Source organism: Atractosteus spatula, assembly GCF_055471065.1.
Source record: "Atractosteus spatula isolate fAtrSpa1 chromosome 10 unlocalized genomic scaffold, fAtrSpa1.hap1 SUPER_10_unloc_1, whole genome shotgun sequence".
Lineage (NCBI taxonomy): Eukaryota > Metazoa > Chordata > Actinopteri > Semionotiformes > Lepisosteidae > Atractosteus > Atractosteus spatula.
This window is the reverse complement of record NW_028296612.1, coordinates 5,415,535-5,435,241: the sequence shown is the minus strand read 5'-3', so window position 1 is coordinate 5,435,241 and position 19,707 is coordinate 5,415,535. Positions and strand designations below refer to the sequence as shown.

General features: G+C 48.2%; 1 protein-coding gene across 1 annotated transcript; it reads right to left on the bottom strand.

Annotated features, from left to right (window-relative positions):
• Positions 1-13,223: 13,223 nt before the first annotated feature.
• LOC148813607 (uncharacterized) lies at positions 13,224-19,268 on the bottom strand. The gene is made up of 6 exons (XM_088908300.1): positions 19,196-19,268; positions 16,808-17,116; positions 16,290-16,571; positions 15,715-15,825; positions 14,780-14,853; positions 13,224-14,671 (listed from the first exon to the last, which is right to left on the bottom strand). The coding sequence occupies exons 1-6, from the start codon at positions 19,266-19,268 to the stop codon at positions 14,519-14,521; spliced, it is 1,002 nt and encodes a 333-aa protein (XP_088764426.1). The 3' UTR covers positions 13,224-14,518.
• Between the last annotated feature and the right edge of the window lie 439 nt (positions 19,269-19,707).

The following is a 19,707-nucleotide window of genomic DNA, read 5'->3' as shown; positions in this document are numbered from 1 at the left end:
GAGCCTGTAGGACATCCAGCAAGATTAATCCTGAGACCCAAAACAAGCTCCAGCCCTCATTTACCAGTCTGATTTTTATATGGGATCATCCCCAACGAGGCCCAGGAGAACAACCTGCAGCCTATAATCACCTGCCTCGCTGCTGGAAGACGATTGGTGGGGAGACAGTTAAAAGGCAGGAGGGGAGGCCTTCAGTCTGGTGCTGCTGGGGACAGAGAGCAGTTGTGCTGAGCAGAGCAGGAGGGAAGAGCTGCAGAGCTGAGCTGTGTCGGGGGAGGAGGTCTGCCTGCTGAGCCTGGGAGCTGGGAGTCTGACTTGTCTTCACAGAGGCCTGGGGAAGCCGACTGCACGTCTAGCTACAGTTGGGAGAAGAACTAGAGGTTTGTCTTGTGGTTTCTGGAACGCTTCATCTCAAACTGTGAATAAAGAGCCCTGTTTCCTTACCTTGTGGCTGTGAGTGTCTGTCCTGAGAGCTGTCCAGCTGTGTGGGGGTTGGAGGTGGGTGGGGGGGTCAGCTGGGGTCAGACGAGCTGGGTGCTGGGGCAGGGACAGTTGCCTGTCCTTTCTGAGTTAAAACAGGTGGAGGAGCTGCTGGTCAGCCAGACACCCCTCTACCCCAGGAGATAGGGGCCTTCCTCGCCAACTTGCTGCAAACCAAGAGCACCCCCTCTTCCTCCTCCTCCTCCTCCTCCTCCTCGTCCCTGTGGACCTGGGCCTGGCGTTACACAAGCAGCTCCTCCTGCCCTTCCTCTGAGGGAGAGGAGAGCAGGGGCTGGGGGGTGGAGAGGAGTCTGTCAGCTCCTGCCCAATCACAAGTCCCCCAGCTGGTCACCTGACTGGAGCGAGCAGGTCCTCCTGGGTAATGTAGTTCTGACCAGAGCTGCACAAAGCGCTGGAGATTCATAAGGAAGCAAACTCTATAAAAACATCCTGCAGCTGGGCCTGAAACATTAACACAGACTCCAAAAAATGGAACAGGAGACGGCAGGACGGTTCGCCTTTTATTGAGAACAGCACAGCGTGTTCATACCTCTCCCTTCATCACAGACAGCCCCACAGAAAGAGTGAACTAGTACCTCTCCTCTCCAGCAGGCTCTGAGCTCCACTCTCTCACCCCCTCATTATATACACTGGCTGCAGGCTTGAACGGACGGCACCTGTGCCTTATCAACCCAGGGGAGGCATCCTATTGGCCACCATTATTCCCACCCAAGGCCTGCTGGGAAATGTAGTTCAAGGGGACCTGCAGCAACACTGTCCCAGTTAGAGTGAAAGAGAGGGTGGAGACCACATCTCATTTCTCTATCTATTATAGACACTCTTAGTGTGCGATGCCACGTGTGCGACACTATAGCCTCACACACCTGAAGAGGGCTCCACAGCTGAAACAGGTTTTCTTTCTTCTCTGGGAATAAACCTCGTACTTGTTCCTGTTATAGACACTGCCATTGCCCCCATATTTCATCACACCAATCTGTACAGCCTGGTCTGGAACCGGCTTAGAGGTGGTGCAATACGCACGCACAGCGCACAGACCACGCTTGTGCTAGAGAACAGGCAGCCACACCTGGAAACACACACCGCCCTCTGGTGGAGGGAGACCGTTACTGCGGCTCGGCTCACTCCACTTCCTCAGCAACACGAAGCAGCAAATGGAAACGAAAAAACAGCCTCTCCGACTCCACGAGCGCGGCGAGGAAGAGGGGCCGGAGCCCAGCCCACAGGCTCGGGCCCCAGGGAGCAGCTGCTGCTGAACCCGTCTCACCGGTGAGCACAGCTGGGCCGTGGGGCAGTACTCTCTACTCCCCCCCCCCCCACAGGACCGGTTCCACCCATCCCAGACCCACGGGCGCTGCGTTCATGCCCAGCACCCGGCTCCACACAGGCCCGCGGCTCGGCCACAACTCCTGCTGGACTGGGAGACCCGGCCGTTACCCACGCTGCTCTGCCCCAGAGCAGGGAGACCAACCAGGAGACACACACAGAGCCTATTCAATCAACTGCCCACACCTTAGGACAGCAAATCCAGAAAGACAGGCAAAACAGAGAAGGGCAGGTAGGCATGGATGTTGAGGACAGAAGTGTTAGTATGTAAACTCTGAAGCACAGGAGAAGCAAGACCTCAGCACCCACCTTCAGCCATTCCAGCAGAACATAGGCGAGAGCTGAACAGACAGGTCTGGACTCTGACGCAGCTGCAGGGTGGGGTTCAGAGACAGGGGGGCAGTGGACCAGTTTGTCAGGACCACAGCTCCTAGTCTTACAGGACAGAACGTGGGACAGTCCAGCGTGTGGTCAGAGACCTAGGACAGTAGCACAGCGAGCTCTACGGAGTGATCAGAAAAGTACAAGACAGTCACAACACTGGGAGGAATATTTCAACAGTACAGGTATCAGGGTAGAAGCAAACTGACTCTGGCAGCAGAGTAAAACCTGGTGTTTACCCTGGGAATAAGACAGGGTAAAGATATTACAGGAGAGAGAACTTATTCAGTTACAGGTTTGAGTACAGATCCAAGTAGTACAAACGTACAGGGGAAAGAACTCAGCCCACTGTTACCACAATAAAGAGAATATTAGAACAGTACAAGAGTTCAACTGGAGACCTGTAGTGTTACAATACAAGAAAAGGTTAGGACACAGGTCACCCTACTACAACAGCACAGGCCACACTGTTACAACAGAGTAGGTACAGTGCTCAGGCTACAAGGGAGAGTGGTACAATGGTACAAGTACAGAGAGCAGGACACAGGTCACAGTATTACAACAGTACAGGTACAGAGTTCATTACACAAGGCAGAGGGGTACAATGGTACAGGTACAGGGTTCAGGAGACAGGTCACAGTATTACACCGGTATAGGTACAGAATTCAGTACACAAGGCAGAGGGGTACAATGGTTCTGAGTGCAGGGCACAGATCACCCTACTGCAACGGTACAGGTACAGAGTTCAGGACACAAGGGAAAGGGGTACAACAGTACAGATACAAAGTTCAGTATACAATGGCATAGGTACAGAGTTCAAGGCACACATCACAGTATTACAACAGTACAGGTACAAAGTTCAGTATTCAATGGCACAGGTACAGAGTTCAAGGCACACGTCAGTATTACAACAGTACAGGTACAAAGTTCACTACACAAGGAAGAGGGGTACAATGGTACAGAGTTCAGGACACAGGTCACAGTATTACAACAGTACAGGTACAAAGTTCAGTAGACAAGGCAGAGGGGTACAATGGTACAGAGTTCAGGACACAGGTCACAGTATTACAACAGTACAGGTACAAAGTTCAGTACACAAGGCAGAGGGGTACAATGGTACAGGTACAGGGTTCAGGAGACAGGTCACAGTATTACAACAGTACAGGTACAGAGTTCAGTATGTAAGGTAGAGGGGTACAATGGTACAGGTACAGGGTTCAGGACACAGGTCACAGTATTACAACAGCACAGGTACAGAGTTCAGGACACAGGTCACAGTATTACAACGGTACAGGTACAGAATTCACTACAGCAGGCAGAGTTCACTGCATCGTTCTGATCATAATAGAAGAGGTAAGTTCAGTCTCCCTTTTTGAGTATTAGAACGGAACAGGTAGAGTCCAGCACACCGCTCTGGGAAATACAGTACAATAGGACAGGCACATACTTCTGAAATTACAAAAGTGCACGTGAGACTTCAGTAATGCAATAAAGGTGAGAGCTCAGTAAACAAGTCTGAGTGTTTTCACTGTGCAGGTGAAGAGCTCAGTACACGTTTGAGAATTAAAGCTCAGTACAGGTGAGTTCAGTACACAGGGCAGAGTATTAAAGCTCAGTACAGGCGAGTCTTCATCATAGAGATGTTACTGTGAGCATTAAAGGTGAACTGCAACAACTTTCCAAAGTTATATTGAAGCAGGAAGGATGAGTACGTTTCAAACCACAATGAAACTAGCGAGTGTGCAACATCCACTTCACATCACAACAGCGATGAAGTTTCAATGTGCAACACCATACTGCCAGCATTTCAGAACGAGGCAACAAAACAGACAAAAGCAGCCCTCTTGTGCTGCAAACATGCTCTAGACCAGGAGATTTGTGCTACTAGATTCACGAAACAGACATATACAGTACAGCAACATGTTTTTAAGATGCTTTTTTCCCCAAGTACAGCAGAAAAGCATTCTGCCAACTAATTAAAATACACTCCTTTGTTTTCAAGTCTTGCAAGAGTGCTCCATTTCCACTGGTGGTTATTTTATGGGAAAGCACACATCAAAGACATTCCTGCAGGTCTTATATTTCTGGAGGACATGCTGTGTCACAGGCTGTTTGGGATCTGAACGAGTGCAGGTGAACTGAATTCAACAGCTCGATTTCAAGACTGTTTTACCCACAAACACTACTTACTTGTCAGCTCAGCACACAGATGTTGAACAGTTCTGGGGTGAAATGTGCTGCACAACCTGTGCTTGCTGGATGGGGCTTGTGGAGGAGACCCACATCAGTGCCCGTGTTTATGACCCGTCTCCTTCCTGGCTGATCCCTTGGAGAAGGAGACAGTGCTCTCTCACAACAGAGGAGCGGACCAGCAGAAAGTCAAACTGTTCTGAACAGTCAAACGCACGACAGTGAGGCTTCGATTGAAATACAGACGCCACTTCAAAAAGACCAGAAAGGATTAAGGGTGGTAGGAGAGCCCATTTCATGTGTGTGTACAACAGCTAGTGAGCAGGAAGGATGTGGCCAACATACAGTACACGTTTACAAAGGTGCACTTAATTCAAAATTTGTACAGTTTTCTGATACTGTCAGTTTTTGTTAGCGAGATTTAATAACTGGTCTAAGCAAGTTGAGAGACTTCAGCACAGGTGTTACACACAGGTTTATCACATGATTTAGAAGTGGCCTGGATTACAGACGAGGGATCAGAACACAGGTAGGACTAGTACAGTACAGGCAAGAGCTCAGCACACTGGTGTGACACTGTATTAAAATTCAGCACAGGAGAGTTTAGTAAACAGATTTGAGTGTTAAATCACAGGACAAGGAGGGGCACATAGTACTGGTTTGTAATTGAGTAGTAAAGTTCAGCACAGCACACCGATCAGTCGTTAATTAAAGTGGAGAATTCAGCACACAGAACTGTCATTATTACAGAGCAGTACAGTTGAGAATTCGGCACACAGATGTGTCATGGAGTATTATAGCACAGCATTCAGAGTTCAGTATACAGGTCTGAGAAATACAACTGTACATATTAGAGTTCGTCACACAGGTGTGTCAAAAAGTATTAAAGCTCAAAACAACTGAGAGTACAATATACAGGTTTGAGTACAACACCACTACAGGCAACAGTTCAGCCCCGAGATTCAAATACTAAAACAATACAGTTCAGCACACAGGTATGTCAGAGTATTAAAGCTCAGTGTAGGAGAGAGTTCAGTACACAGGTTTGAGAAATACAACTGTACATATCAGGGTTTGTCACACAGGTGTATCAAAAAGTATTAAAGCTCGATACAGCTGAGAGTTCAGTACACAAGTTTGAGTACTACAAAAGCAGAGGCAACAATTCAGCACTAAAGTTCAAATACTAAAACAATACAGTTCAGCACACAGGTGTGTCAGAGTATTAAAGCTCAGTGTAGGAGAGAGTTCAAGTTCACTACAGATGAGTTCAGTCCAGTTGTGAGTATTATAGTACAAAACAAGAGTTCAGAATACTGGCTTGTCATTGAGTATTAAAGCTCAGTACAGGCATGTGTTCAGCACACTGGTCTGAGTATTACTACTGTACACAGGTTCAAGTACTAAAGCACAGTACAGGCGAGCATTGAGCACACAGTGTGTCACTGAGTGTGAGTGTTAAGGTACAGCCTTCATGAGACGTCAGCACACTATTGTCAACACTACACTGTCCACAATACACCTCTATAATAAAACATCAGAACAGTAACTGAAGTACCTGTCTCTGGGATACAAGAGCTGTGTCCCCCTCTGGAATCGAACCCTGAACTCTGCAACCCACCGGTCCTAATCCCAGCTCAGCACTGCGAAGCTGCTGTTCCACAGACCACATGCAGCTGGACTGAGAGAGAGACGAGCAGAGAGACGCCACAGAGGAAGAAATACAGACAGAGAGCTTCTCACCTCCCTCCCAACTCCCCGTCCACACCTGTCTTCCCACTGTCAGCCTCTGGACATCCTGGAAAACTGGGGAAAAGAACACAGGAGAGATCATTCAACCTAGATCCCAACTAATCCATACCCGTCTTCCCACTGTCAGCCTCTGGACATCCTGGAAAACAACAAAGGAGAGAGTCCAATCAGCATACATACCTGTCTTTCCACTGTCAACATCTGGACAGCCAGGAAAATCAGGGAAAAGAATAAATGAGAGTTCAAGTTCGATCCCAACTCCACACCTCTCTTCCCACTGTCAGCCTCTGGACAATCAGGAAAACTAGGGAAACAAGAGACTGGAGAGAGCATCTAACCTCCATCACAACTCCCCATCCACTCCCATCTTCCCTCTGTCAGCCTCTGGACATCCTGGAAAATAATACAGGAAAGATCATCCAACATGCATCCCAACTAATCCATACCTGTCTTCCCACTGTCAGCCTCTGGACAATCAGGAAAACTAGGGAAACAAGAGACTGGAGAGAGCATCTAACCTCCATCTAACTCCCCATCCACTCCCATCTTCCCACTGTCAGCCTCTGGACATCCTGGAAAATTCAGAAAAAAAAAAACGAGAGATCATTTAACCCACATCCCAACTAATCCATACCTGTCTTCCCACTGTCAGCCTCTGGACATCCTGGAAAACTGGGGAAAAGAATACAGGAGAGACCATGCAAATGGCATCCATACCTGCCTTCCCACTGCACATCCTGGAAAATTAGGTTACGGAATGCAGGAAAGACCATCAAATCTGTATATCCATACCTGTCATCCTAGAGGCTGTCAGCCTGTGGACATCCTGAAAAACAACACAGGAGAGAGTCCAATCAGCATACTTACCTGTCTTCCCACTGTCAACATCTGGAAAACGAATGCAGGAGACACCATTTAACCCATCTTCCCACTGCCAACTCCTAGACATCCTGGAAAATAGTACAGGAAAGATCATCCAAAATGCATCCCAACTAATCCACACTGTCACTCAATGGACATCCCGGAAAAGTAGGGAAAAAGATTACATGAGACGATCTAACCTGCATCCATACCGGTCTTCCCACTGTCATATTCTGGAAATCGTAGAAAATACAGGAGAGACCACCCAACAAGCATCCAAACTAATCCATACCTGTATTCCCACTGTCAGCCTCTGGACATCCTGGAAAATAATACAGGAGAGATCATCCAACATGCATCCCAACTAATCCACACCTGTCTTCCCACTGTCTGTCACTGGACATCCCGGAAAAGTAGGGAAAAAGATTACATGAGAGACCATCTAACCTGCATCCATACCGGTCTTCCCACTGTCAGATTCTGGAAATCCTGGAAAATAATACAACTCACATCCCAACTAATCCATACCCATCTTCCCACTGTCAGCCTCTGGAAAACTGGGGAAAAGAAAGCAGGAGACACCATCTAACCCATCTTCCCACTGCCAGCTCCTGGACATCCTGGAAAATAATACAGGAGAGATCATCCAACATGCATCCCAACTGATTCATACCCGTCTTCCCACCGTTAGCCTCTGCACATCCTGGAAACTAATACAGGAGAGATCATCCAACATGCATCCCAACTAATCCACACCTGTCTTCCCACTGTCAGATTCTGGATATCCTGGAAAATAATACAGGAGACGTCATCCAACTCACATCCCAACTAATTCATACCTGTCTTCCCACTGTCAGCCTCTGGACATCACAGAAAATAATACAGGAGAGACCATCCAACATGCATCCCAACTAATCCATACCCGTCCTCCCACTGTCAGCCTCTGGAAAACTGGGGAAAAGAACGCAGGAGACGCCATCTAACCCATCTTCCCACTGTCAGCCTCTGGACATCCTGGAAAATAATACAGGAGAGACCATCCAACATGCATCCCAACTAACCCATACCTGTCCTCCCACTGTCAGCCTCTGGAAAACTGGGGAAAAGAATGCAGGAGACACCATCTAACCCATCTTCCCACTGTCAGCCTCTGGACATCCTGGAAAATAATACAGGAGAGATCATCCAACATGCATCCCAACTAATTCATACCTGTCTTCCCACTGTCAGCCTCTGGACATCCTGGAAAATAATACAGGAGAGATCATCCAACATGCATCCCAACTAATCCATACCTGTCTTCCCACTGCCAGCCTCTGGGAAAACTGGGGAAAAGAATGCAGGAGACACCATCTAACCCATCTCCCCACTGTCAGCCTCTGGACATCCTGGAAAATAATACAGGAGAGATCATCCAACATGCATCCCAACTAATTCATACCTGTCTTCCCACTGTCAGCCTCTGGACATCCTGGAAAATAATTCAGGAGAGATCATCCAACATGCATCCCAACTAATTCATACCTGTCTTCCCACTGTCAGCCTCTGGACATCCTGGAAAATAATTCAGGAGAGATCATCCAACATGCATCCCAACTAATTCATACCCATCTTCCCACTGTCAGCCTCTGGATATCCTGGAAAATAATACAGGAGAGATCATCCAACATGCATCCCAACTAATCCATACCTGTCTTCCCACTGCCAGCCTCTGGAAAACTGGGGAAAAGAATGCAGGAGACACCATCTAACCCATCCCCCCACTGTCAGCCTCTGGACATCCTGGATAATAATACAGGAGAGATCATCCAACATGCATCCCAACTAATTCATACCCGTCTTCCCACTGTCAGCCTCTGGATATCCTGGAAAATAATACAGGAGAGATCATCCAACATGGATCCCAACTAATCCACACCTGTCTTCCCACTGCCAGCCTCAGGAAAACTGGGGAAAAGAATGCAGGAGACACCATCTAACCCATCTTCGCACTGCCAGCTCCTGGACATCCTGGAAAATAATACAGGAGAGATCATACAACTCACATCCCAACTAATCCATACCTGTCTTCCCACTGTCAGCCACCGGACATCCCAGAAAGAAGGGAATAAGATTACATGAGAGACCATCTAACCTGCATCCATACCGGTCTTCCCACTGCCAGCCTCTGGACATCCTGGAAAATCTGGGAGTTAATACAGCAGAGAGCATCCAACCTGCATCTGAACTCCTCATCCAGCCCGCTGTGATGTTGCTCACGCTTTTGAGAGACAAAGCAGGAGGAGTCCTCCTGGGGCTCCAGCTCTCCACCTGGACCAGGGGCACCAGCAGCTCTTCATCACCATCGTCACCCTCACAGGCTCCAGCAGGCAGGAGGAGGAGGAACATCCTGGCCGTCTCCCAGAGACGACTCCTGCTCCACCCCCTCGGAGAGCGCGGATCCGGATCGGTCCGGTCTGCTCCCAGTGGGATCGGGGAAGACCAGCGTCGCCTGCGAGGGAGCCTCACCTGGTCTGACCTCACCTGCCCTTCAGGACCAGTCAAGCAGACCCCCTTGTCCTCTACCTGCAGGTGTGGGGGCGCCCTCTCCAGCGGGGGACAGTGTTACCCCACTCCCAGTCCCTGCCTGCGGGGCCGAGCTCCTCCTGCAGGAGCTGTGTCTGGTGGGAATAAACAGGCCTGAAGGCAGCCTGTGCTCCACCGAGTCCCGACTGCTCCGGCCCAGAGCTGCTGTGCTGGAGAAACACAGGCGTGTTGTCCACAGGCTCTCTTCCTCACCTCCTCCTCCTGACACCCCTGGGTGTCCAGGCACTGGGCTCTAGTCATCATTATAATCGTCTGTGACTGACTATGGTTCTGTTAGTGTAATAATCACTCATTACTGAAAATAACCACTCCAGTGGACACCCACTGCAGACGCTGGCTGGTTTAGTGACAGCCGCAGACTGAAGAGGAACAAGTTCAGGTTTATTCCCAGCATGAAAAGGGAAAAGAAACAAGGTCTCAGGTGTCTAGAAGACATTGAACAGTAATTCACCAGGAAAAACTGTCTGGGCGAGTTAACAAGCTTTACAGTCAATATGCAACCTAAGTATTTAGAAACAAACTCCATCTGGTTGAGCAAGTAGAAATTAAAATGAACCACCAGTACAGGGAATATATAACACAAGTTCAAGAAAAACACCACCTGGTTCAGTGACTGGACAGTGCGATTAACAACCAGCACGGTGAATATAGAACACAATTAATAAGGAAAAACTCCATCCGGTTTAGTGACTTAAAATTAACACCCAGCAGGGTGAATATAGAACTTGAGTATTCATGAAAAACACCATCAGGTTGAGGGACTAGAAAGCACAATTAAACAGTGCAGTGAATATGCCAGGTAATTAATATGGACAAACTGTCTGGATTAGTAATTAGAAATTAAAATTAACAACCAGTACAGTGAATACACAACAGAATTCATGAAAACCCATCTAGTTTAGCAACTACAGTACAATTAGCAGTCAGTACAGGGACTATATCACATACCTGTCAGTACTCAGGAAAACCCATCTAGTTTAGTGACTACAGTACAGTCAGCAGTCAGGACAGTGACTATATCACAGACCTGTCAGTACTCAGGAAAAGCCATCTAGTTTAGTGACTACAGTACAGTCAGCAGTCAGGACAGGGACTATATCACAGACCTGTCAGTACTCAGGAAAACCCATCTAGTTTAGTGACTACAGTACAGTCAGCAGTCAGGACAGTGACTATATCATACACCTGTCAGTACTCAGGAAAAGCCATCTAGTTTAGTGACTACAGTACAATCAGCAGTCAGGACAGGGACTATATCACAGACCTGTCAGTACTCAGGAAAAACAGTCTAGTTTAGTGACTACAGTACAGTCAGCAGTCAGGACAGGGACTATATCACAGACCTGTCAGTACTCAGGAAAACCCATCTGGTTTATTGACTACAGTACAATCAGCAGTCAGGACAGTGACTATATCATACACCTGTCAGTACTCAGGAAAACCCATCTAGTTTAGTGACTACAGTACAATCAGCAGTCAGGACAGTGACTATATCACAGACCTGTCAGTACTCAGGAAAACCCATCTAGTTTAACGAGTAGACAGTTCAATTAACAACTGGTACGGTGAATAATTCAGGAAAATCACTGCCTGCTTTAGTGACTATAAATCAAAATTAATAAAAAGTACAGTGAAGGTAGAACAAGTATTCAAGAGAAACACTGTGGTCCTGTGACTACACAGTAAAATTAACAACTGCACAGTGAAAATAAGATAATTAACAAGGAAAAACTGTGCAGTTAAGTGACTAATAATCATAATAATAATAATAATAAATAATAAATAATAAATAATTGCTTACACTTATATAGCGCTTTTCTGGACACTCCACTCAAAGCGCTTTACAGGTAATGGGGATCCCCTCCACCCCCACCGGTGTGCAGCCCCACCTGGATGATGCGACGGCAGCCACAGTGCGCCAGAACGCTCCCCACACACCAGCTCTCAGTGGGGAGGAGAGCAGAGGGATGAGGCCAGTTCAGAGAGGGGGGTGATTAGGAGGCCATGATGGGTAAAGACCAGGGGGGTAATTGGGGCAGGACACTGGGGTAACACCCCTACTCTTCTCGAGAGACACCCCGGGATCGTTAATGAGCACAGAGAGTCAGGACCTCGGTTTTATGTCTCATCCGAAGGACAGCGCCTGTTTACAGTCCAGTGTCCCCGTCACTATACTGGGGCATTAGGACCCACATGGACCACAGGGTGAGCACCCCCTGCTGGTCCCACTAACACCTCTTCCAGACAATATAATTAATATATATAGACTAGACAATATAATTAATAAGCAGTCCAGTAAATATAGCATAATTAATAAGGAATATTTCCACTTGGTTTAGTGCCTAGACAGTAAGTACAATTATCAACCATTATGGTCAGTGATTGACCATTGTCCTGTCAGTGTAATTATCACTGACAATAAGCATCCCAGTGGACACCCACTGCAGACACTGGCTGGTTTAGTGACAAAGATGTAGGATGAATGACCAGTACAGTGAATATACAACATTAGTTTTCATAAAAAACTACCTGGTTCAGTGACTGGACAGTGCAATTAACAACCAGCACAATTAATATTTAAGAAATATTCAGGAAAAACACCACCTGGTTCAGTGATTAGACAGTATAATAAAAAAACAGTTCAGTGAATATACTGTATAAGAAAATTAGTAAGGAAAACTTCTGTATGGATTAGTTACTAAACAGTAATATTAAGAACCAGTACCGTGAACATAGAACAATTATATTTAGGAAATTCTCTGCCCGGATTAGGAACTAGAAATTAATACTCAGTATGGTTAATATATAACAAGTATTCATGAAAAACATCGGGTTTAGTGACGAGACAGTACAATTAACAACGAACACGGCGAATTTATCATAATTATTCAAGAAAAATATAGTCTGGATTAGTGACTCGAAATTAAAATTAACAACCAGGAAGGTGAATATAGAACAAGTATTCGTTAACAACACTGGAAGGTTTAGTGACAAAACAGTACAATTAACAACCAGTACCGTGAATATAGAACATAATTAATAAGAAATAACTCTGTCCGGTTTAGTGACTAGAAATGAAAATTAACAACCAGTACAGGGAATATATCACGCAAATAATCAGGAATAATATTAATGAAAACCTCCGTCTGATTTAGTGACTAGTCAGTATTATTAGCAACCAGTGCGATGAATATAACAATTATTCTAGACAAATACTGTCTGGTTTAGTGACTAATTCAAGATTAACAAACAGTACAGTGAAGATAACACAATTATTCCTAAAAAAACACTGTATGGCACTGTGACAACACAGTAAAATTAACAACCAGCACGGTGAAGATACAAGATAATCAACAAGGGAAAACTGTCCGGTTTAGTCACTAGAAATTAAAATTAACAACCAGTACAGGAAATATGTCGCATAGATATTCAGCAATAACATCTGGTTCAGTGATTAGACAGTATAATTAACAACCAGAACACTGAATATATAAGAAAATTAGTAAGAAGACATTCCACACGGTTTTGTTACTAAACAGTAATATTAAGAACAGGTACCGCAAACGTAAAACAATTATTGAGGAAAAACACCGTCTGGGTTAGTGATTAGACAGTGTCATTAACACCCGGTACGGTGAATATACACGAGAATAATTCAGGAAAATCACTGCCTGGTTTAATGAGCATAAATTAAAATGAATAAACAGCACAGTGAAGACATAAGTATTCATGGAAAACACCTTCTGGTTCTGTGACTATACAGTCAAATTAACACCCAGCACGGGGGATATAGAACATAATTAATACTGAAAAACTCAGTCTCGTTAATTAATTAACTAACAGACCGTAGGAAAATATATATCAAATAATTAATAGGAACCAACTCCGTCCGGTTTAGTGACTGGAAATTAAAATTAGCAACCAGTACCGTGAACATGAGCACTCAGGACAAACTCCGTCCGGTTTAGTGACGAGACGGATTTAACAACGAGTACGGTGAACATATACCAAGATTGTTCACAAAAATCACTGCCTGGTTTAGCGAAATTAGGCATTTAAATTAACAGCCAGCACAGCGAGGATATAACGATGATTCAGGGAAAACGCTGTCCGGTTTCATGACTAGACGTACAATTCACAACCTGCCCGGGGAATATAATTTAACAAGGAAAAACTCCGTCCGGCTTCAGAAACCCGCGATTTCACTGATTAAACAGTCAGGCAAACACGTACATACAACTATTCGTGAAGGAAAAACTATTTCTTACTGACGGGTACAGTGAATATCCGAGCAGAGCAGGACAACGATACTCGTTTGTTCAGCTTGCAGACGAAGTGGCGTCGAGCACCCTTCCGGTCGTCAATTAACCAGGAGAGTCCACTTCCGCCCCTCAATTAAACAGCTCGCCAGTCCCGTGTCCCTGCTCTCCGATGACACTCCTCCTCCTCCAGGGAAACGAACCTCAGGTTGTATAGCAACGCCAGGTCTTTTTAGAGGATAAACGGGACTGCGTATTCCGGAAACAGACGGTGTTGGTGAACACGCAGTAAAGTCATTTTTCAGCGCAGTGAATATCGGACACAATACTGACTGAGGAAAGACGCCAGCGCGTTTCTTGAGAAGCCCTTAACTCGTGAAAACCACCTTGTACAGTGGAACAGCTGGTCAGTAAAGACACCTACTGGTTCAGTGACTAAGCAGTACAGGAAACGTTCGAGACAGGGGGTCTGAATTAATATCCCCAACAGGTTTTAGGCTCTTTTGAGTTCAAAACCGGCCGTGCTGTTAAGCAACACAGCTCTGCTGCTGTGCTCTGAGCGTCCATCTCTGTGGCCTGGTGGATCGTGTTCTGGCAGGTGGGGGAGTCTCAGGTACATCACACAGCGCCCCCCGGTGGAGACTTGATGTAACCTCCACCTCCTCCTATTTCCCTGTCCTGAGGTCCGAGTAAACGCTGGTCTCGCCCTCCCTGGGGACGCCCTGTCTTCTCTGGGGTCCTGCTGTCGCCTCTGCGAAGCTCACAGTGGAGTAGCTGACCTCATCGCCGCCCGGAGCGCTGGGGGAGCTCTGGACCTGCTGGGAGAGGGAGAGAGAGAGACCCGCGGACAGGTCACACTCGGACACAGGAAGGAGGCTGAGCACAGCCCCGCTGGGGGGGTCTGCTCGAACCCGGGGCCGTGTTACCGTGGGCTCTGCGGGGCCGGCGCAGACAGGGAGGTCTCCGGCGACGTCCTCTCTCTCCTCGCGAGCCGCCCGGCCTGCGAATAACGAGCAGAGCCAGGACTGAGGCCCAGAGCCGTGCTTCTGTACACAGAGGGGGGCGGGGGTGGGGAACAAGCTGCCCAGCCCTGTGGTTGAAGCCGATACCCTGGCTTCTCTCCAGACACAGCTGGGTGAGCTCCTCCAGTCAGGACAGGAGGCTCTGCTGTACACAGAGGGGGGCGGGGGTGGGGAACAAGCTGCCCAGCCCTGTGGTTGAAGCCGATACCCTGGCTTCTCTCCAGACACAGCTGGGTGAGCTCCTCCAGTCAGGACAGGAGGCTCTACTGTACACAGAGGGGGGTGGGGGTGGGGAACAAGCTGCCCAGGCGTGTGGTTGAAGCCGATACCCTGACTTCTCTCCAGACACAGCTGGGTGAGCTCCTCCAGTCAGGACAGGAGGCTCTTCTGTACACAGAGGGGGGCAGGGGTGGGGAACAAGCTGCCCAGCCCTGTGGTTGAAGCCGATACCCTGGGGCTTCTCTCCAGACACAGCTGGGTGAGCTCCTCCAGTCAGGACAGGAGGCTCTACTGTACACAGAGGGGGGTGGGGGTGGGGAACAAGCTGCCCAGCCCTGTGGTTGAAGCCGATACCCTGGCTTCTCTCCAGACACAGCTGGGTGAGCTCCTCCAGTCAGGACAGGGGGCTCTTCTGTACACTGAGGGGGGTGGGGGTGTGGAACAAGCTTAAAATCAAAGGTGACTGAGATACTCAGACTTAATAAGCAGCTACCCATATACTGTGCTTAAACAAAAAAAATAAAACAGGCCAGAATTCAGCTCTTTCTGCACATTCTTATTTTAGAGGTGAAAGGTCAAAGGTGAACTCTGGTTTATAAGGCTGCTGTAGTGGTACAGACCTGTCACCTTCCTCCTCATCCTTCTCTTCATCATGACGACAGCGACAAGCACCAGCAGGACACAGAGGACAGCGGCTACTGGCACAAGAATTTTCACCAGCAAATCGTCCTCTGGGAGAAACAATGAATCAGGATAAAACAGGAATCAAACTCCGTTTCAAGAATTAATACCCTACCTGTGAGGAGCCTGGTGTAGGTATCAGGTCTGTCTCACTCTCACAATAATACCCTACCTGTGAGGAGACTGGTGTAGGTATCAGGTCTGTCTCACTCTCACAATAATACCCTACCTGTGAGGAGACTGGTGTAGGTATCAGGTCTGTCTCACTCTCACAATAATACCCTACCTGTGAGGAGACTGGTGTAGGTATCAGGTCTGTCTCACTCTCACAATAATACCCTACCTGTGAGGAGACTGGTGTAGGTATCAGGCCTGTCTCACTCTCACAATAATACCCTACCTGTGAGGAGACTGGTGTAGGTATCAGGCCTGTCTCACTCTCACAATAATACCCTACCTGTGAGGTGAATGGTGTAGGTATCAGGTCTGTCTCACTCTCACAATAATACCCTACCTGTGAGGTGAATGGTGTAGGTATCAGAGGTCTTCATCACTCCTCTCTCTCTCAGTACACATGTCCTGGTCCTCATGTGGTCTGAACTCTGCAGCTTCATTGACAAGCTGCTGAAATATCTGTCCTGCCTGATGTCCACTGTGTCCATGTGGTCACTCTCCCAGGTCACTTGGACATCAGCAGGTTCCCCAGCACAGCTTTGAAACCCTCCCCCACAGTCCAGACCACACTGGAGAGTGAGGACTGTGTCTGTCTTCAATCCTCCAGAGGGACTGGCAGAGACTGCAGAATGACATCACATGTGTCTTCAGCACAGGGACAGACACTGTTTCACACACTGACATGATCAGTGAGTCCAGACAGCAGATCAGAGCACAGGAAGGACAGACAGAGAGACAGAAGACCTGCAGATTCCTGACTGGACTCATCAGGACCAGCACTGGGCTGGAGAGACAGAGGGGACAGTTAATGGAGACTGACTGAAACACAGAGACACTGCCTCAGGTCCTCAGACTTACTGGACAGCAGGTAGAGATCAACAGTGGTGCGTCCAGGGAGAAAATACTGTCCATTGATATTCTGCTCACAGAGGTACTGTCCAATGTCCTGAGTGTTGAGACTGTGGATGTGTAGAGACCAGTCAGACCCCACACTCATTCTCTGGGCTCTTTCTGGGTCTCTGACTGTAATCTGCTGTTTTCCGTTTATTATTTTGATTCGCTTAGATTTGTAAAGAAAATCCCACTCAAAGTAATACTCCTGATAGTCTCTGGACCCCTGACAGGACATGTTGACTGACCCCCCCACAGTGGAGTACAGAGTCACACCTGAGGAGAGAAAATAACACAACAGTAACACCTGACACCACCACACCTCCCACTGTGTCACCTTTCACTGCTGACACCACCACACCTCCCACTGTGCCTCCTTTCACTCCTGACACCACCACACCTCCCACTGTGCCTCCTTTCACTGCTGACACCACACACCTCCCACTGTGTCTCCTTTCACTGCTGACACCACCACACCTGCCACTGTGTCTCCTTTCACTGCTGACACCACACACCTCCCACTGTGTCTCCTTTCACTGCTGACACCACCACACCTCCCACTGTGTCACCTTTCACTGCTGACACCACCACACCTCCCACTGTGCCTCCTTTCACTCCTGACACCACCACACCTCCCACTGTGCCTCCTTTCACTCCTGACACCACCACACCTCCCACTGTGTCTCCTTTCACTGCTGACACAACACACCTCCCACTGTGCCTCCTTTCACTCCTGACACCACCACACCTGCCACTGTGTCTCCTTTCACTGCTGACACCACACACCTCCCACTGTGTCTCCTTTCACTGCTGACACCACCACACCTCCCACTGTGTCTCCTTTCACTGCTGACACAACACACCTCCCACTGTGTCACCTTTCACTGCTGACACCACCACACCTCCCACTGTGTCACCTTTCACTGCTGACACAACACACCTCCCACTGTGTCTCCTTTCACTGCTGATACCACAACACCTCCCACTGTGTCTTGTTTCACTGCTGATACCACCACAACTCTCACTGTGTCTCCTTTCACTGCTGATACCACCACACCTCCCACTGTGTCTTGTTTCACTGCTGATACCACCACACCTCCCACTGTGCCTCCTTTCACTCCTGACACCACCACACCTCCCACTGTGTCTCCTTTCACACCTGACACTACAACACCTCTCACTGTGTCTCCTTTCACTGCTGACACCACCACACCTCCCACTGTGTCTCCTTTCACACCTGACACTAGAACACCTCTCACTGTGTCTCCTTTCACACCTGACACCACCACACCTACCACTGTCTCCTTTCACACCTGACACCACCACACCTCCCACTGTGTCTCCTCTCACTCCTGACACCACACACTTCCCACTGTGTCTCCTTTCACTCCTGAAACCACACACCTCCCACTGTGTCTCCTCTCACTCCTGACACCACACACTTCCCACTGTGTCTCCTCTCACTCCTGATACCACAACACCACCCACCGTGTCTCCTTTCACACATTTACTCCTCTCTATGTACTAAGTACAATATTAACACTATTGTTATGAGATCTGTTCTTGCTGTTATTTAAAAAACAACTGCAGTTTTATCAGAATCAAAGAGGTTAGAAGCCTGAAATGTCAGCAATTAATAAGATTTAATGTATTATTAGATACATTTAAGGAAGTTAACAAAAACTGTCTCCATTACTGAACTGCTGTCTTTAAGAAGGACACACACTGTTGTGTCTCCATTACTGAACTCCAGTCTTTAAGAAGTACACACACTGTTGTGTCTCCATTACTGAACTGTTGTCTTTAAGAAGTACACACACACAGTGTTGTGTCTCCATTACTAAACTACTGTCTTTAAGAAGTACACACACACACTGTTGTGTCTCCATTACTGAACTGCTGTCTTTAAGACGTACACACACACTGTTGTGTCTCCATTACTGAAGTGCTGTCTTTAAGACGTACACACACACAGTGTTGCACAATGTAAAAGATGACACAGTCTTTCCTTTCTGAATACTCCACTGCTGTCGTCACTCACTCACACACATACTGTTGCACAATGGAGAAGGCGACAGAGCCGCCATTACTGCACAACTCTGTATCACAGGAGACACGCACACAAACACACAGCTGAACACACTTGTACACACAGAGAGACACACTCCCTTCAGTGTGTACTCCCAACACACACACACACTCACACACTCACACACTCACACTGAGACTGACACACACACTCACACTGAGACTGACACACACACACACACACTCACACACTCACACTGAGACTGACCCACACACACACTCACACTGAGACTGACCCACACACACACTCACACCTGTGTGACTTACCCACACCCTTCTGTCCCACTGTGTGACCCCAGAAAGAGAGAGAGACCAGCAGACAGAAGACGGGGAGCCCCATTTCCTCACTGACACGTCTCCTCCAAGCGCCGGAGCAGAAGACAGGAGGAGGAGACGGACGCCGAGATTGACCAACTCCGGGGCAGGAAGTGGAAAGCAGCACTTCCTGTGTTGCCACAGGAGCAGCCGCAGCCCCTGACTCTCACTGACAGGCAGGCCGGCAGGAGACCGGCCAAGACACTGGCCACATCTGGGGTCTGTCCTGCCCCCTGAGGAACAGCCCAGTCCACTGGCCCCCCACACTCAGTCTCTGGGTCCCCCCACAGCCGCCGCTCGTGTGAGAGCGACTTCCTGCAGCGAGAGGGGGGCCCCCGGGGGCCAACCACATCGCTCGCGAGTCTCGGTGGGCCGGAGAGACCCAGAGCCGGGTGGGGGGGGGACGAGGCCCCGAGCTGGGTCCACGCTGGGGTTGGGGCTGGAATCGGGGCGGGGGGGGGATC